At 43.6% G+C, this 20,632-nt stretch overlaps 2 protein-coding genes across 6 annotated transcripts in view; both read left to right on the top strand.

Moving 5' to 3' along the window:
- On the top strand, positions 1 to 18,217 carry LOC135573868 (von Willebrand factor A domain-containing protein 5A-like). The gene is made up of 5 exons (XM_065024048.1): positions 1 to 150; positions 1,167 to 1,246; positions 11,718 to 11,832; positions 11,987 to 12,145; positions 18,164 to 18,217. Exons 1-5 carry the CDS (start codon positions 1 to 3, stop codon positions 18,215 to 18,217), a joined length of 558 nt encoding a protein of 185 aa, XP_064880120.1.
- LOC115136601 (von Willebrand factor A domain-containing protein 5A-like) overlaps positions 14,817 to 20,632 on the top strand; it is a 27,283-nt gene continuing 21,467 nt past the window's right edge. For all 5 annotated transcript variants that reach the window (XM_029672149.2, XM_029672153.2, XM_029672151.2 and 2 more), the window contains exon 1: positions 14,817 to 14,946. The gene's annotated coding sequence lies outside the window, so the exon portion shown is untranslated. The remainder of the gene's footprint in view (positions 14,947 to 20,632) is intronic.

A 20,632-nucleotide genomic window follows, 5' to 3' on the forward strand; every position in this document is an offset into this window, starting at 1 on the left:
ATGTTGAGCCTATACCCAGAGTTCCCCAAGGATGTGATGTCATCGATGACCTCACACAGGGAGTTCCTGATCGTAGTGGATCACTCTGGCAGCATAGAATACCCCATTCACAATGGATCTGGGTCACAGGACCGTATTGGCAGTGCCAGGGTATACACACACACACACACACACACACACAGCAACCCTATTCTAGTGAATGAACAGCTCAATCTGCACAGGATTCACCACATGGTAGTTTGGAGTTAAATGCAATACACAGTGGTTACTCTGTACTAGTTCTTTAAGACTGTCCTATAAAGTTTATTGAAGAGTAAAGACACTTGTTGGACTTCTCTCTTGCAGGATACTGCTGCTCTTGCTGAAAAGCCTGCCCATGGGCTGCTACTTCAACATCATCGGCTTTGGGTCCAGTTATGAGTCCTTCTTTCCGTGAGTGTTTTCTCCTTCCAACCCGTTTAAATCTGTTCAAGTCAGTGTCTGAGAAGTTCAGTTGTTTACAAACACATTTAGCTATGTCATTCTAGGGTTGTATCATGTATGTTGCACCAGGTAATCTAAATCCAAAGATAAACAGTGACATTGTTTGACACACACACTGTAATTCACATGGGCTCCTCCTGAAACACCTGAAACTCCTCCCACCTTTCCATGACTACAATCACATGAACCTTATGTTCACTACAATGGCATGTTTAGTTATACACTTCCACCCATGTGGATTACAGTGTGTGTGTGTGTGTGTATGAGGTATGTATAAGGTGTATGCGTAAACTGTGTTAGCTACCTGTCAGGGAGGCAGGGCTGACTGTAGATATGTTTTAAAGGCTGGAGGATCTCTGTACCTCCCAGGTCAGCCCTCATTTCTTTCACCTTCTGCAGAGCCTCATCCATAGTCTTCTGGCATGTTTAGTTACACACTTCCACCCAACCAATGGCATGATTAGTTATTGTTACACCCAACCAATGGCATGTTTAGTTACAGAGTTACACCCAACCAAACAGTGTATTTTGAGTGTGTGGTATTTAGAGTAACACACCTGGCTTACTGGGACTGGAAACCTGTGTTTTTGGTTACTGAGGAAACATACTCAGTATACTTCAGTGCTGCACGTACATTATTTAACGTTGACACATGATCAACATACCCGCTCTGTCCTCCACAGCTCTTCTTGTTCACTGACGGTGAGGTGGGGAACACCAAGGAAGTCCTGGATCTGGTGAAGACGAATGCCGGTTCTCACAGGTGGGCCCACAAGCACTGTTTCCCCTAGCATTACCTAGTTGGGGCAGAGATCCCATAGCTAGCTCTGTCACCTCCCACCTGAAAGAATTGGACTAACTGGTTTTAATAGAGTTTGTTACAGAACCCATTGCACCTGTCTGGAAAGTAAAGGTCTAACCACGGGTCTTTTTGACTCAAAAGATGAATTGTAAAACCCAATCTAAAGTAAACCTACCCAACCTGTCTGTGAGCAGCAGTCTGTGAGCAGCAGAGTTCTGTAGGTTAGGGCTTTTTCACCAGTTAGAAAACAAAAGCCTTCTTATTGATGATTCTTCCTGTAGGGGTTAGTGGGGTAAGTTGAACCATTTTTTACACGCAGTATCACCCTGTCAAGAGAAATACAGTATTATTTCTAACAAAGACATCTACATATACTGTATTTCAAGATGTTCTGTATCCCTGGAAATAATCACAATTATTAACATTAGCGTAGCATGTTTGACATTTAAGTGGAAATACTACTACTAGCAGCTTTTTGATAAGCGGCTTAACTAAATAAATACGTCCCGTATTAATCGGCATACAGTTCCGTTAATGGCCACCTTACTATTTTGTTCAAGATATATCCATTTAATTTTGTTAAAAAATGACACCAACCTCGTTTCCTACCAACCTTGCCTGTCAACTTTTCATTGCGTAGCCCGGTGCGCCCTCCTGTGGAATCTTAAAAAATGGTTCTTCACCAACATATTCAGTGTTGTATTCAAATGTCTGATCGTTAGTTTCACAGATTAATCTTAAGTAGTTTAATACTAAAATATAAATTAGTATGAATAATTTACATCAAATAAAACGTTAATTTCAGTCATGTGCATTGACATAAACAATTAAAACAGTGTTGGAGTTTGTGTTGCACTTGGAAAGTAAAGGAAGAAATACACAAGATGGGTTGAATAAAAATATGTATATTATATTTTAGACATGTATTTTCTTTTTTACAAATAAATAATTTCATATGAAAACAAACAAAACAAACAATTAAATCTCGACCTCCATCCCTATATTGTCACAAAAAATAATCTCCAACGTCACCTCTGGATCCCACAGCACACACCTGCAGCGGAACCAGTGCTGGCAGAAGTCACAGCACACACCTGCAGCGGAACCAGTGCTGGCAGAAGTCACAGCACACACTTACAGTGGAACCAGTGCTGGCAGAAGTCACAGCACACACCTACAGTGGAACCAGTGCTGGCAGAAGTCACAGCACACACTTACAGTGGAACCAGTGCTGGCAGAAGTCACAGCACACACTTACAGTGGAACCAGTGCTGGCAGAAGTCACAGCACACACCTGCAGTGGAACCAGTGCTGGCAGAAGTCACAGCACACACCTGCAGTGGAACCAGAAGTCACAGTGCACACTTACAGTGGAACCAGTGCTGGCAGAAGTCACAGCACACACCTGCAGTGGAACCAGAAGTCACAGCACACACTTACAGTGGAACCAGTGCTGGCAGAAGTCACAGCACACACCTGCAGTGGAACCAGAAGTCACAGCGCACACTTACAGTGGAACCAGTGCTGGCAGAAGTCACAGCACACACTTACAGTGGAACCAGTGCTGGCAGAAGTCACAGCACACACCTGCAGTGGAACCAGAAGTCACAGCGCACACTTACAGTGGAACCAGTGCTGGCAGAAGTCACAGCACACACTTACAGTGGAACCAGTGCTGGCAGAAGTCACAGCACACACTTACAGTGGAACCAGTGCTGGCAGAAGTCACAGCACACACCTGCAGTGGAACCAGAAGTCACAGCGCACACTTACAGTGGAACCAGTGCTGGCAGAAGTCACAGCACACACCTGCAGTGGAACCAGAAGTCACAGCACACACTTACAGTGGAACCAGTGCTGGCAGAAGTCACAACACACTTACAGTGGAACCAGTGCTGGCAGAAGTCACAGCACACACTTACAGTGGAACCAGTGCTGGCAGAAGTCACAGCACACACCTGCAGTGGAACCAGAAGTCACAGCGCACACTTACAGTGGAACCAGTGCTGGCAGAAGTCACAGCACACACTTACAGTGGAACCAGTGCTGGCAGAAGTCACAGCACACACCTGCAGTGGAACCAGAAGTCACAGCGCACACTTACAGTGGAACCAGTGCTGGCAGAAGTCACAGCACACACTTACAGTGGAACCAGTGCTGGCAGAAGTCACAGCACACACCTGCAGTGGAACCAGAAGTCACAGCGCACACTTACAGTGGAACCAGTGCTGGCAGAAGTCACAGCACACACTTACAGTGGAACCAGTGCTGGCAGAAGTCACAGCACACACCTGCAGTGGAACCAGTGCTGGGAGAAGTCACAGCACACACTTACAGTGGAACCAGTGCTGGGATAAGTCACAGCACACACCTGCAGTGGAACCAGTGCTGGCAGAAGTCACAGCACACACTTACAGTGGAACCAGTGCTGGCAGAAGTCACAGCACACACTTACAGTGGAACCAGTGCTGGCAGAAGTCACAGCACACACCTGCAGTGGAACCAGTGCTGGCAGAAGTCACAGCACACACCTGCAGTGGAACCAGTGCTGGGAGAAGTCACAGCACACACTTACAGTGGAACCAGTGCTGGCAGAAGTCACAGCACACACCTGCAGTGGAACCAGAAGTCACAGCACACACCTGCAGTGTAACCAGAAGTCACAGCACACACCTGCAGTGGAACCAGAAGTCACAGCACACACCTGCAGGGGAACCAGAAGTCACAGCACACACTTACAGTGGAACCAGTGCTGGCAGAAGTCACAGCACACACCTGCAGTGGAACCAGTGCTGGGAGAAGTCACAGCACACACTTACAGTGGAACCAGTGCTGGCAGAAGTCACAGCACACACCTGCAGTGGAACCAGTGCTGGCAGAAGTCACAGCACACACCTGCAGTGGAACCAGAAGTTACAGCGCACACCTGCAGTGGAACCAGTGCTGGCAGAAGTCACAGCACACACTTACAGTGGAACCAGTGCTGGCAGAAGTCACAGCACACACCTGCAGTGGAACCAGTGCTGGCAGAAGTCACAGCACACACCTGCAGTGGAACCAGAAGTTACAGCGCACACCTGCAGTGGAACCAGTGCTGGCAGAAGTCACAGCACACACTTACAGTGGAACCAGTGCTGGCAGAAGTCACAGCACACCCATGGCACCTCGGATCTACACTTCTGCGGGGAGCTTGCAGGCCGATCAAGCTCCCTGCGAGCACAGCAGATGGTGTCTTCTTTTATGTAAAAAATATATATAAACACATGAAAGTGATTAACATGGTTTTGCCAAATGTATAAGTACTACAGAAACAATATTAATTGATACAACTGAGAGAGAGAAAAACAAACAGATTCTGAAGTACCTGAGAATGGTGACATGGGTGGTGTGACAGAGGTGGCCAGGGAAGCTTTTCTTTTCCTTTTCTGTGCAGCAGTTGAGAGAAAAAGTAGCAAACAGATTCTGAAGTACCTGAGAATGGTGCCATGGGTGGTGTGACAGAGGAGGCCGGGGAAGCTTTTCTCTTCCTTTTCTGTGCTGCAGTTGAGAGAAAAAGTAGTGTTAGACAGAACATGTTTCATGAAAACCCTTTTCAACTTTTATACATCAATACCTCTGGAGGAAGCTGCAGAAGTCTTGGAGGAGGTGGACATGCCTTGAGGGCTGGTGCTATGGACTGTAGATATGTAAAGGGAGAAAATAAAGTTTAAACATTGCAGTTTTATAAAACACATAAAGTGTGACTAAGCGAAGGACCTTGGGACTAAACACCTCTCTCTACAACTGGATCCTGGATCCAGGTGGTAAGGGTAAGGAACAACACATCCACCACGCTGATCCTCAACATGGCCCTCAGGGGTGCGTGCTCACTCCCCTCCTGTACTCCCTGTTCACTCATGACTGCAGGCACAACTCCAACACCATGATCAAGTGACACAACAGTAGTAGGCCTGATCACCGACAATGATGAGACAGCCTATAGGGAAGAGGTCAGAGACCTGGTCGTGTGGTGCCAGGACAACAACCTCTCCCTCAATGTGATCAAGGCAAAGGAGATGATTGTGGACTACAGGAAAGGGACTGAGCACGTCCCGGTTCTCATCGTCAGGGCTGCAGTGAAGCAGGTTGAGAGCTTCAAGTTCCTTGGCGTCCACATAACCAACAAACTAACATGGTCCAAGCACACCAAGACAGTCGTGAAGAGGGCACGACAAAACCTATTACCCCTCAGGAGCCTGAAAAGATTTGGCATGGGTCCTCATATCCTCAAACGGTTCTACAGCTGCACCATCGAGAGCATCCTGACTGGTTGCATCACTGCCTGGTTTGGCAACTGCTCGGCCTCCGACCGCAAGGCACTAGAGAGGGTAGTGCGAACGGCCCAGTACATCACCGGGGCCAAGCTTCCTGCCATCCAGGACCTCTACATCAGTTGGAGTCAGAGGAAGGCCTCTGGTCATATACTGTTCTCTCTGCTACCACACGGCAAGCGGTACCGGAGCGCCAAATCTCGGGCCAAAAGGCTTCTAAACAGCTTCTACCCCCAAGCCATAAGACTCCCGAACATCTAATCAAATGGCTACCCAGACTATTTGCATTACAACCCCCCCACCCCCTTTTACACCGCTGCTACTCTGAGGTTATCATCTATGCATTGTCACTTTAATAACTCTACCTACATGTACTTATTACCTCAACTAACCGGTGGCCCCGCACATTGACTCTGTACCGGTACCCCCTGTATATAGTCTCGCTATTGTTATTTTACTGCTGCTCTTGAATTACTGGTTACTTTTATTTCTTATTCTTATTCATTTAAAAAAAATGTTTTTACTGCATTGTTGTTTAGGGGCTGTTGTATTCAGCCCATGTGACTAATTCAATTTGATTTGATTTGAAACCACTTCCTGAACTGGTCCCTGTCAATGTAGCCACTGTTTGACTGTTCATACAAGGCTTGGGGGGGTGGGGGCTCCAAGTGTGTAGTGCCACCTGGGAAACACTTGGGGTAGATGATAAACAGGGGGATGTCCTCCCCAGCTGCGTTGAAGAAGGCCAGCACTGTGATGTGTTCCTTGGTCCCCGGAGCCTGCTGGTACACTTGTTTTGCGCCCCAGGGAGCAAGCACTCTGTGCCTGCTCTGGTCGCTACAAAGTGCACAAATTCATGTTGTTCCTATAACCAGAAAAAAGTGAAATATTCCTCAATATTAAAACAGACATGACACGCTGCTAATAATAATAGAAATGCAGGGTTATCGATACACTTGGCCACTCATTCCTTGCAGCTGCAGCGCAAGTGGAAGTAGGGAGAAGTTCGTTTGATGTTTTGTAATAGTGTTAGATTAAACAGTGTTGACAGTGCAGAATAAAAACTTAGAATGAACTCACTCATGGGCTCCTGAGTGGCTCAGCGGTCTAAGGCACTGCATCTCAGTGCTAGAGGTATCACCACAGACACGCTGGTTCAATCCAGGCTGTATCAACACGGGGCATGATTGTGAGTCCCATTAGGCGGCACACAATTGACCCAGCGTCGTGGGTTTGGCCAGTGTAGGCTGTCATTGTAAATAAGAATTTGTTTGTAACTGACTTGCCTAGTTAAATCATGAAAACAGCAGCTCTTTGCTGTATTCTTTGACAGTCTTTCTCTGGTCACAGTTTCAAAATCTCACGTAGGCTCGTATCAAGCTTTGCTGTGGCCAGGGTCTTGATTTGAGCTATCGAATTGGTCAGCGCAGTAGGCGCACTGATTTCGCCACAGATCTCCAGGTCCACCTGTTTGTCTTTTCAGACAAATATTAAATAGTTCTAAAAAAAGGAACAAGCTTTTATCAAAGACAACTCTGTGCTTTTATCAAAGATAACTTTGTGCTTTTATCAAAGAAAACTTTGTGCTTTAATTAATCAAAGACAACTCTGTGCTTTTATCAAAGATAACTTTGTGTTTTAATCAAATACAACTCTGTGCTTTTATCAAAGACAACTCTGTGCTTTTATCAAAGACAACTCTGTGCTTTTATCAAAGACAACTCTGTACTTTTATCAAAGACAACTCTGTGTTTTTATCAAAGATAAATTTGTGCTTTAATCAAAGACAACTCTGTGCTTTTATCAAAGGTAACTCTGTGCTTTTATCAAAGATAAATTTGTGCTTTAATCAAAGACAACTCTGCGCTTTTATCAAAGACAACTCTGTGCTTTTATCAAAGATAACTCAGTGTTTTTATCAAAGATAACTCTGTGCTTTTATCAAAGATAACTTTGTGCTTTAATCAAAGACAACTCTGTGCTTTTATCAAAGACAACTCTGTGCTTTTATCAAAAACAACTCTGTGCTTTTATCAAAGACAACTCTGTGCTTTTATCAAAGATAACTTTCTGCTTTAATCAAAGACAACTCTGTGCTTTTATCAAAGACAACTCTGTGCTTTTATCAAAGACAACTCTGTGCTTTTATCAAAGACAACTCTGTGCTTTTATCAAAGACAACTCTGTGCTTTTATCAAAGACAACTCTGTGCTTTTATCAAAGACAACTCTGTGCTTTTATCAAAGATAACTTTGTGCTTTAATCAAAGACAACTCTGTGCTTTTATCGATGGCTTTTCAACAGACATTTTTGGTGATCGACTAGGGATGCCTTGAAGATCGAACAGTTGATCATGATGATCAGTTGGTGACCATTACTCTAACACAATACTCTAACACAGAAAATCCATTTTTGGACCTAACTTACCACTTTTTCCATGTGGTTTCTTCCTTCACAGACACCATGAAATGATGGCCTCTTCCTAAATCTTTGGTCAAATTAATAATGTTGTGTATGGTTTCTGAGAAATAAATGTGGCTCAACTTACCCCTTCTTCCGTAGCAACGCCCCTCTAGCTTGCTAGCTTGCTATCGGCCCGCTAGCTGTCTGAATCACCGTGTCTCCAGCCCGCCGAGCTACTCACTGGACCCCTATGATCACTCAGGCTACGCATGCTTCTCCCTAATGTCAGTATGCGTTGTCCATTGCTGTTTTGGTTAGTGATTATTGCCTTACTTCACTGTAGAGCCTCTAGCCCTGCTCAATATGCCTTAGATAACTCTTTAGTTCCACCTCCCACACATGCTGTGACCTCACCTGGTTTAAATGATGTTTCTAGAGTCAAAATCTCTCCCATCGTCACTCAATAAATAGGTTTACCTCCACTGTATTCACATCCTACCATACCCTTGTCTGTACATTATGCCTTGAATCTATTCTACCGTGCCCAGAAACCTGCTCCTTTTACTCTCTGTTCCGAACGTACTAGACGACCAGTTCTTATAGCCTTTAGCCATACCCCTATCCTACTCCTCCTCTGTTCCTCTGGTGATGTAGAGGTTAATCCAGGCCCTGCAGTGCCTAGCTCCACTCCCATTCCCCAGGCGGTCTCATTTGTTGACTTCTGTAACCGTAAAAGCCTTGGTTTCATGCATGTTAACATTAGAAGCCTCCTCCCTAAGTTTGTTTTATTCACTGCTTTAGCACACTCTGCCAACCCGGATGTCCTAGCCGTGTCTGAATCCTAGCTTAGGAAGACCACCAAAAACCCTGACATTTCCATCCCTTACTATAACATTTTCCAACAACATAGAACTGCCAAAGGGGGCGGAGTTGCAATCTACTGCAGAGATAGCTTGCAGAGTTCTATCTTACTATCCAGGTCTGTGCCCAAATGAGCTTCTACTTTTAAAAATTCACCTCTCCAGAAACAAGTCTCTCACTCTTGCTATAGACCACCTTCTGCCCCCAGCTGTGCCCTGGACACCATATGTGAATTGATTGCCCCCCCATGTATTTTCAGAGCTCGTGCTGTTAGATGACCTAAACTGGGACGTGCTTAACACCCTGGCCATCCTAAAATCTTGATGCCCTCAATCTCACACAAATTATCAAGGAACCTACCAGGTACAACCCCAAATTCGTAAACACGGGCACCCTCATAGATATTATCCTAACCAGCCTGCCCTCCAAACACACCTCTAGGATCTCAGTGATCACTGCCTCATTGCCTGCGTCCGTAATGGGTCTGCGGTCAAACGACCACCCCTCATCACTGTCAAACGCTTCCTAAAACACTTCAGCCAGCAGACCTTTCTAATCGACCTGGCCCGGGTACCCTGGAAGGATATTGACCTAATTCCGTCAGTACAGGATGCTTGGTTATTCTTTAAAACTGCTTTCCTCACCATCTTAAATAAGCATGCCCCATTAAAAAAAAATAGAACCAGGAAAAGATATAGCCCTTGATTCACTCCAGACCTGACTGTCCTTGACCAGCACAAAAACATCCTGTGGTGTACTGCATTAGCATCAAATAGCAGATGTTCATCTATAAGTTCTGAAAGAGCTGCAAAATCTGGACCCCTACAAATCAGACGGGCTAGACAATCTGGACCCTCTCTTTCTAAAATGATCCGCCGAAATTGTTGCATCCCCTATTACTAGCCTGTTCAACCTCTCTTTTGTATCGTCTGAGATCCCCAAAGATTGGAATGCTGCCGTGGTCATCCCCCAATTCAAAGGGGGAGACACTCTAGACCCAAATGGCTACAGACCTATATCTATCCTACCCTGCCTTTCTAAGGTCTTTGAAAGCCAAGCTAACAAACAGATCACCGACCATTTTGAATCCCACCGTACCTTCTCCGCTATAAAATCTGGTTTCCGAGTTGGTCATGGGTGCACCTCAGCCACGCTCAAGGTCCTAAACGATATCATAACCGCCATCGATAAGAGACAATACTGTGCAGCTGTATTCATCAACCTGGCCAAGGCTTTCGACTCTGTCAATCACCATATTCTTATCGGCAGACTCAACAGCCTTGGTTTCTCAAATGACCTCCTCGCCTGGTTCACCAACTACTTCTCAGACAGAGTTCAGTGTGTCAAATCGGAGGGCCTGTTGTCCGGACCTCTGGCAGTCTCTATGGGGTGCCACATGGTTCAATCCTCAGGCCGACTCTTTTCTCTGTATACATCAATGATGTCACTTTTGCTGCTGGTGATTCTCTGATCCACCTGTACGCAGACATCACCATTCTGTATACTTCTGGCCCTTCTTTGGACACTGTGTTAACTAACCTCCAGACAAGCTTCAATGCCATACAACTCTCCTTCCGTGGCCTTTAACTGCTCTTAAATGCAAGTAAAACTAAATGCTTGCTCTTCAAATGATCGCTGCCCCCACCTGCCTGCCTGTCCAGCATCATTACTCTGGACGGTTCTGACTTAGAATATGTGGACAACTACAAATACCTAGGTGTCTGGTTAGACTGTAAACTCTCCTTCCAGACTCACATTAAGCATCTCCAATCCAAAATTAAATCTAGAATCAGCTTCCTATATCGCAACAAAGCATCCTTCACTCACGCTGCTAAACATACCCTCGTAAAACTGACCATCCTACTGATTCTCAACTTCGGCGATGTCATGTACAAAATAGCTTTCAATACTCTACTCAGCAAATTGGATGCAATCTATCACAGTGCCATCTGTTTTGTCACCAAAGCCCCATATACTACCCACCACTGCGACCTGTATGCTTTCGTCGGCTGGCCCTCGCTTAATATTCGTCGCCAAACCCACTGGCTCCAGGTCATCTATAAGTCTTTGCTAAGCAAAGCCCCGCCTTATCTCAGCTCACTGGTCACCATAGCATAACCCCCCCGTAGCACACACTCCAGCAGGTATATTTCACTGGTCACCCCCAAAGCCAATTCCTCCTTTGGATGCCTTTCATTACAGTTCTCTGCTGCCAATGACTGGAACGAACTGCAAAAATCACTGAAGCAGGAGACTCATATCTCCCTCACTAACTTTAAGCACCAGCTGTCAGAGCAGCTCACAGATCACTGCACCTGTACATAGCCCATCTGTAAACAGCACATCCAACTACCTCATCCCCATATTGTTATTTATTTTTCTAATTTGCACCCCAGTATCTCTACTTGCACACTCATTTTCTGCACATCTATCACTCCAGTGTTTAATGGCTATTTTGTAATTATTTTGCCACTATGAACTATTTATTGCCTTACCTCCCTTATCCTACCTCATTTGCACACACGGTATTCTATTTTATTATTGACTGTATGTTTGTTTATTCCATGTGTAACTCTGTGTTGTTTGTGTCGCACTGATTTGCTTTATCTTGGCCAGGTCGCAGTTGTAAATTAAAACTTGTTCTCAACTAGCCTACCTGGTTAAATAAAGGTGAAATGAAATAAATAAAAATGTAGCTCAAATTACCCAACTCTCCCCGACAGTTATGTGTTTTAATTCAGTCTGCCCACAAGCACAAGAAAATGGTAGAAGTGATCAGGATTTGGTTGATAGCCTAATTTTGGTGTTTGATTACAACTAACAACAATAATAGTGTTTCCTGGGTGTGTCCCTGTCAGGTGTTTCTCCTTTGGGGTCGGGGAGGGGGCCAGCACTGCTCTCATTTCTGGGGTGGCCAAGCAGGCCAGAGGGCACGCACAGTTTATCACAGGACAGGACAGGATGCAGCCCAAAGTAAGAGAGCTTATCAGTGTGTGTACATGTGTAAATTGAGGGCTGTATTGGTTATAAACATTTATCACCTTCCTTATTCTCTCTTGTTTTATCTCTTTCCTTTTTTAATGACATTTTTTACCACTCTCCCACCTCCTTAACACTCCTCCCTCAGGTGATGCAGTCTCTCCGGTTTGCCCTGCAGCCAGCTGTGGTGGACATCTCAGTCAAGTGGAATGTCCCAAAGGAGGTGTCTGTCACCCTTCTGTCTCCACCAATCAGAGTGGTCTTCCAGGGTCAAAGGGCACTTCTGTATGCCCAGCTCACTAGGGAGGTAAGGGCTCTGCCTTCTACTGTTATGTGTGTTAATATTATTTAACATACAATTTTTCAATGTTCAAAGGACATTGGTAAGGTCATAATTTATTTGCAAGACAACATTTCCTCTTTTGTTTTATCTCTTTCTCTCTGTCTCTCTCCTTGACTCTTTTCCTCTCTCAAACCTCAGGGGACACAGAGGGCTCGATAACAGTGAAGTACAGCCTGGCCAAGCAGCCTGTTGAGAACCAACTGAGCTTCAGTCTTAAGCCTACAGAGGACACTGGGTAAAAACAACACTGCAGGCCTTGGTCAGATGCATTTTAAGGGAATGTGCCACTATTTACAGGCAAGACTGCTATGATGCTCCATTAACAGAAACTGTGAAGCTATGTAGTATGATTTGATATATATAGTACTGTGGGTACCCCCATCTTATCATCGACCCTCGTCTTTCCCACTCGGTCTTAATCTCTATATCCCTCCTCTCCCCCACTCCAACACTAAGACATAATTTACAAGCGAAGCATTTGTGTTTAGTGAGTCTGCCAGATCAGAGGCAGTGGAGATGACCAGAGATGCCCTGCACATCTGATGAGCGTCGGAGCCGGTGTAGTAGGATTCAATCTTAGTCCTGTATTGACGCTTTGGCTGTTTCATGGTTCGTCTGAGGGCATAAGCGTCCAGATTAGTGTCCAGCTCCTTGAAAGAGGCACCTCTAGCCTTTAGCTTGGAATGTTGCCTGTAATTCATGGATCCTGGTTGGGAAATGTATGTACGATCACTGTGGGGACGAAGTCGTCGATGCACTTATTGATGAAACTGGGGACTGAGGTAGTGTACTCCTCAATGCCATGGGTGAATCCCGGAACATGTTCCATTCTGTGCTAGCAAAATAGTCCTGTTGCGTATAGTATACTTTTTTCCCTCTGGTTGCACTTGTGACATTCTGGTAGAAATTAGGTAAAAAGGATTTAACTTTGCCTGCATTAAAGTCCCCGGCCGCTAGGAGAACCACTTCTGGATGAGCATTTTCTTGTTTGCTAATGGTTTTATTCAGCTCGTTGAGTGCGGTCTTAGTGCCAACATCGGTTTGTGGTGGTAAATAGATGGCTACGAATAATATAGATAGTGTGGTCTACAGCTTATGAAGTATTCTACCTCAGGCGAGCAATACCTCGAGACTTCCTTAATATTAGACATCGCGCACCAACAGTTATTGACAAATATACACACTTCCCCGCCCTTCGTTTTACCAGACGTATCTGCTCTGTCCTGCTGACGCACGGAGAAGTCAGCCAGCTCTATACTATCCGTGTCGTCGCTGGGGTATCTGTACTTTACTTTATTATTTATATTTTGGACAACTTTTACTCTCTGCAGGTAGCCTAGTGGTTGGAGCATTGGGCCAGTAACTGAAATCCAGCAACTGCTGGATCAAATCCTGAGCCGACAAGGTAAAAATCTGTCATTCTGCCCCTGAACAAGGCAGTTAACCCACTTTCCCCAGTAGGCTGTCATTGTAAATATGAATTTGTTCTTAACTGACTTGCCTAGATAAATAAAGGTTCAATTTAAAATACAAAAATTATTTTTACTCCATACATTTACTACTTTTTACTCCATACATTTTCCCTGACACCCAGAAATAGTAGTTACATTTTGAATGCTTAGCAGGACAGGGAAATGGTGCAATTCACACACTTATCAAGAGAACATCTCTGGTCATCTCCACTGCCTCTGCCTCTGAATCTGGCAGACTCACTAAACACAAATGCTTCGCTTGTAAATTATGTCTTAGTTTTGGAGCGTGCCCTGGCTTTCCATTTTTTTTTAATTGTGCTGTCTCATTTGTTTAATATAAGGAATTTGAAATTACTTTTACTTTGGATACTTAAGTATATTTTAGCCATTACATTTGCTGTATGTAAAACCACATACTTTTAGACTTTTTCACAAGTAGTATTTTACTGGGTGACTTTTACTTGAGTCATTTTCTATTAATGAATCTTCACTCAAGTATGACAATTGGGTACCTTTTTCGCCACTGTTGAACACACCTGATTAATAGGGTCCATGAGGAGTGGTTCGGTACCTCCTTATGAGGATGAGTAGGCTAGAATAGCGCCCACACAGACACTCTAGGATGATTGTTTTCGGGAACACACTCTGGACGACGCTTCGGAATCTAACCTCCCCTGGAGTTGCAGGGATACTCCCAATACATCCTTCACACCGTCAGATCAACCCTACAACCCACTATTCTTAGCTGCTTCAACAGTGCCCAGACCTATTTTCAACTCACTTCATCTCTAAAAGCCTTTTCGTTTTTTCTGCTTTAGTGAAAGAAAACCATAACGTCTTATTAAACCTAATATGGGCAGCAGAATGTCGTAACACCGTACTTCAATCTGACAGAAGATATCTAATGAATTGACTGTCTACAAGCACAATGACCAGGCAGCTATGTTTAGTGTTCAGTCCATTGACAAATTGCTATAGCCAATTGAAACATGTGCCTAATGATACGTTTAAAGCATAAGGTAGAAAAAAACTGCACTACAGACGCAAATACAACGATTGGTTGAATAGGCCCAATGTGTCTTTTCACCAATGGTAAGGAAGATAGCAGGCGTGACTATGAACACTGGCCAATGAGATGATTGCGCAATGTTTTCTATTGACGTTAATCTTTATATACCAGGAAGAAGTAGCCTACTCTGATATTAATGCTACACGAACGTTGAAACGGTTGGATTTTATCTCCAGGACCAGTAAAAGGAAATCATTGAAAACTAGCCTATCACATATTTCAAGGTAATATGTTACATGACTGCGTAGTTTGGGGATGATTCGCCTATTTATCTCAAAATATTCAACATATGTTGAAATGGCATGAACCTACTTTGCTTATTAATGTTGGTGGCCAATAAATGTTAGCCAAAAATAGCCATTAATTTCGATTACATCCACATCCACATATCATACCATACTTATTTTATGGATGTATTTTATGGAGGTTTAGGTTGCTAGAATTAACGCAATGACAGCGGAGCAACGAGCAAAGTGACCACGCCTCCGTGTCTGTTCTAGAGTGCGCAACGTTACAGAACGTTAAGAAATTAATCATTTTGGGGAGACCAGAGGCAATTGTGATTTTGTGTGTGTTACTCTATTGCCCGGAGCCCCCTTGAACTAGGCCAGTCATTTTCTTATGTAAGACACTTCCATCCATAGCTGCTTGAAGTAGGGTTGTTGAGGGTGCTGCAGCACCCCCTGATAAACTTAAAAAATAAACTCACTTAATTTATATTGTTGAAGTCAGAAGTTCACATACACCTTAGCCAAATACATTTAAACTCAGTTTCACAATTCCGGACATTTAATCATAGTAAAAGTTCCCTGTCTTAGGTCAGTTAGGATCACCACTTTATTTTAAGAATGTGAAATGTCAGAATAATAGTGATTTTATTTCAGCCTTTATTTATTTAATTACATACCCAATGGGTCAGAGGTTTACATACACTCAATTAGTATTTGGTAGCGTTGCCTTTAAATTGTTTAACTTGGGTCAAATGTTTCAGGTAGCTTTCCATATTAAAGTTAAGTAGGATTGAGGTCAGGGCTTTGTTGGCCACTCCAATACCTTGACTTTGTTGTCCTTAAGCCATTTTGCCACAACTTTGGAAGTATGCTTGGGGTCATTGTCCATTTGGAAGACCCATTTGCGACCAAGCTTTAACTTCCTGACTGATGTCTTGATGTTACTTAAATATATCCACAATTTTCCCACCTCATGATGCCATCTATTTTGTGAAGTGCACCAGTTACTACTGCAGCAAAACATCCCCACAACATGATGCTGCCACCCCTGTGCTTCACGGTTGGGATGGTGTTTTTCGGCTTGCAAGCCTCCCCTTTTTCCTCCAAAAATAACGATGGTGATTATCGCCAAACAGTTATATTTTTGTTTCATCAGACCAGAGGGCATTTCTCCAAAAAGTACAATCTTTGTCCCCATGTGCAGTTGGAAACCGTAGTCTGGCTTTTTTATGGCAGTTTTGGAGCAGTGGCTTCTTCCTTGCTGAGCGGCCTTTCAGGTTATGTTGATATAGGACTCGTTTTACTGTGGATATTCCTTCAGCATCTTCACAAGGTCCTTTGATGTTGTTCTGGGATTGATTTGCACCTTTCGCACCAAAGTACGTTAATCTCTAGGAGACAGAAGGCGTCTCCTTCCTGAGCGGTATGACGGCTGCGTGGTCCCATGGTGTTTATACTTGCGTACTATTGTTTGTACAGATGAACGTGGTACCTTCAGGCGTTTGGAAATTGCTACCAAGGATGAACCAGACTTCTGGAGGTCTAAAAATACAATTCTGAGGTCTTGGCTGATTTCTTTTTGGGATTTTCCCATGATGTCAAGCAAAGAGGCACTGAGTTTGAAGGTAGGCCTTGAAATACATCCACAGGTACATCTCCAAGCTTCTAAAGCCATGACATAATTTTCTGGAATTTTTCCAGCTGTTTAAAGGCACAGTCAACTTAGTGTATGTAAACTTCTGACCCACTGGAATTGTGACACAGTGAATTATATGCAAAATAGTCTGTCTGGAAACAATTGTTGGAAATATTACTTGTGTCATGCACTGTATATCATTAAAGTTTATGAATTAGCAAATGATCTAGCCTAGGCAGCCAATGTGCATATCTAGCATAGTGCATATCCCATTATTGGCTTCCTAGGCTACATTTCATTCATCATCATCATCATCATCGTATATAGCTATTTCTTTACATAACCAATATTTACAGTTACACCCCTGTTTCTGCATGAACATTTTGTTCCTCTCAAAACATCTTGAGTAGTCTGATGGTGCCCAGAATATATTGTTTGCAACTTATTTGGCTTTCCACTTCTGGGAGTACTTGGCCCATCCACAGGGGGTACTTGAGAAGACTCATGAGACCATAGGCCTACTGATAAAATATACATAAGGGGGTACTTCAGTGGTACTCTGAACAGAGCAAAATGTACTTGGTGTTACATTAACTGAATAAGGTTGGGAAACCATTGCTCTACAGGACAGCAAGGCTATTTAAATACATTTTTTGTAGAATTCGTACCATCTTCAGGTTAAAATCACTTGTTTTCATAATTCAGCTGCTTGGCTCAGGATCATTTTAATACTGCGCTACAATTGCTCCAACCCTAGCAGTCTTGACAACCTCACGTGCCTAGCAAGAGACAACAATAGTCATGTCATTCATGCTATCCAACATATAGACGTTAATGCTCAGAACAGTACAATGACATAGTCGCCCCCCCACCCCCAAAGCGCAAACATTTGCCCATAAAACATGCAGATAGTGAGACACTTTTCAAGCAGGGATAGGACAAAAATGGGCGTACTGAGTGAGTTTCATCACTCTAGCTTGTATCGGTTTGTAGAAATTCATTTCATTTGTTTCATTTGCTTCCGGTTACAATTGCCCCTGGTCTCCCCTGAACAGACATGAATCACAGGCTCTAACTTATTTATCTGCTGTGGTTAATGTTGCACTATTGCATATTCTACCTCAGGTATTATGGGATAAAGTAGCCTAAATGCAAGTGTGTGTGTTTGTTCTGAGAAGCTTCTTGCAAAATGTTTATATAATCCTGGTTGATCAAACTAGTGTGAAACGTTTACTTGCATCTGTAACTCTGTTTGTGGTAGCCTAAATCTCTGAAAGATGAGATACCTGACCTCCAGGTGGCAGGTAGGCCTACCTCCTGACATTATTGACTATATATATATTTTTTAAATGATTATTTATTACAAAAAACACAAGGAAGGGGTAACATTAAAGTATTAGAACATTAAGGACAAACAATACAGCATCAAGACACTATCAAACATGTATGTCTTTCCGCAACAGAGCCATCCTTATGTGAGGATGCGTGTGCATGATAGTGATATAAAATATGTAAGTTTCCTTTTTCATGATCACAATCTTGTGAAACCCGAACCCTCCAAGATCCCCCCCACAGTTCCCCATCCCCAAGAACCCCCCGACTGCACCAACAACCAAGAGAATGAACTAATGAGAAAAAAGACCGAAGAAAACAGCAAACAACAATTTTTTTTTAAATATATTTTTTTAGAATAGATTTTAAACAAAGGACATCAAGGACAACTGAAATCATAACAGCGATGCCTACTTTATGTTTGTGTGCATGTCTGGCACTATTACATGTATGTGTGTGTTCTTGTATGTGTTTATTTGAATGCGAGTGTGTGTATATGCATGTGTACAAACACCTGCATGGCATCAGCCTCAGGCACACCGGCATTAGTTGTAAAAACACGGCCACTTAGTGTCAAACACCTGCATGGCATCAGCCTCAGGCAAACCGGCATTAGTTGTAAAAACACGGCCACTTAGTGTCAAACACCTGCATGGCATCAGCCTCAGGCAAACCGGCATTAGTTGTAAAAACACGGCCACTTAGTGTCAAACACCTGCATGGCATCAGCCTCAGGCAAACCGGCATTAGTTGTAAAAACACGGCCACTTAGTGTCAAACACCTGCATGGCATCAGCCTCAGGCAAACCGGCATTAGTTGTAAAAACACGGCCACTTAGTGTCAAACACCTGCATGGCATCAGCCTCAGGCAAACCGGCATTAGTTGTAAAAACACGGCCACTTAGTGTCAAACACCTGCATGGCATCAGCCTCAGGCAAACCGGCATTAGTTGTAAAAACACGGCCACTTAGTGTCATTCTACTTTTACTATGTTTTATTTAGACTTTTTTTTTCTCTCTCTCTCACACAGCAACTTCACTCCCACTTGTCTCCAATTCCACATACCATCCCTCAGCCCATCCCATCTATATCTCTCTCACACAGCAACTTCACTCCCACTTGTCTCCAATTCCACATACCATCCCTCAGCCCATCCCATCTATCTCTCTCTCACACAGCAACTTCACTCCCACTTGTCTCCAATTCCACATACCATCCCTCAGCCCATCCCATCTATCTCTCTCTCACACAGCAACTTCACTCCCACTTGTCTCCAATTCCCCATCCCAACCCTCAGCCCATCCCATCTATCTCTCTCTCACACAGCAACTTCACTCCCACTTGTCTCCAATTCCACATACCATCCCTCAGCCCATCCCATCTATCTCTCTCTCACACAGCAACTTCACTCCCACTTGTCTCCAATTCCACACACCAACCCTCAGCTTCCCTCAGCCCATCCCATCTATCTCTGCTGGCCACCCACTTCGTGTTTCTACGCAACACATATCTTTCAACTATGCTGTGATGTTTAATGTACAATTTCAATCTATCTAATCGAATAGAATCTACAGATTGCGTGTTGAAGATAGATACTTTTACTAAGAGTATTAGTAATTGACTTACCCGGTCTCTCCAAATCTCCTAACAGTACTATTTATTATTGACTATTGCATTCCATTTTATTTGACCAGTTCAACCAGAGATTACACTGGCTGGACATATATTGACATTATTGCATCAGGCTGCTGTGGTTTCATACTTTGTTGTTAACAATAACTTCATGCTTGAAAATGTACATTTCTGCACAAAGCTTCTGTTTTTTCAGGAATTACTGTATGTTCTGGAAAGACCAATATTGTATTACTGTACAAAGCAATGTTCTTTTTCAGCAACCAGCAGTTCTGATGCATGATCAACCAGGGCTTGATACAAACTTAAACCAATTTAATGAAGAAGCAACATTAGCACGGGAATGCCCCTGTCGGTGCGTGGGTCAGGGTTCCACGTACAGGGCTGCTCAGTTAAGCTAAACACTCCAGGCCAGATGATCATCCCTGTCAGTGCCAGTTTAAAAAACACACACAGCCTGTATATCAGGGATCATCAACTAGATTCAGCCACAGGACATATTTTTCTTGAGTAGATGGATGGGGACCTGAACATAATTACAAATAATTTGTTGACTGATCTGTGGGTCACCATCTAGGGAACCCTGCCATAGATAGTCTCTGTCTGGCAAAAATAATGTTGGTTGAATCCTTGGGACATCCCTACCCTAACCCTTTACCTAATCATTGTACATTTCAACTTCAATAGCATGTGTTGCAGAAGACATTGCAGAGCTACATTGGAAGTGTGTGTGTAACTGACCACAAGATGGAGTAGAAGATGCTCTTTCTTCATCCAGAACAATTCATAAACTTCCATTGGAATAATACAACCTTAACCAAGGACTGTTTTACTTGAACTGATAGCAGGTGCAAATGGTAATACTATATGGGTACCTTTTTCCAACCCATGTTAGAGCCGACAGGGAAACCTTCTTACAACTTCAATGGCAGTTCAATGGCAGTTCAATGGCAGTTCAATTGCAGTTCAATAGTTCAATGGCAGATCCCCAGGCTTAGTTCAATCCAATCCATTTGCACTAAAGCATTCTGCCTCAATGAATGAGCACTTTCTTGGCACAGCTGTCAAAGGCCTTCTT

This window comes from Oncorhynchus nerka, linkage group LG11 (genome assembly GCF_034236695.1).
Source record: "Oncorhynchus nerka isolate Pitt River linkage group LG11, Oner_Uvic_2.0, whole genome shotgun sequence".
NCBI lineage: Eukaryota > Metazoa > Chordata > Actinopteri > Salmoniformes > Salmonidae > Oncorhynchus > Oncorhynchus nerka.

Bases quoted from the DNA above. Each gene is read 5' to 3' on its own strand.
- LOC135573868 (XM_065024048.1), top strand. From the start codon at position 1: ATGTTGAGCCTATACCCAGAGTTCCCCAAGGATGTGATGTCATCGATG. The intron at 151-1,166 runs GTATACACACAC...TGTCCTCCACAG, and splicing joins ACCGTATTGGCAGTGCCAGG to CTCTTCTTGTTCACTGACGG. The intron at 11,833-11,986 runs GTAAGAGAGCTT...CTCCTCCCTCAG, and splicing joins AGGACAGGATGCAGCCCAAA to GTGATGCAGTCTCTCCGGTT.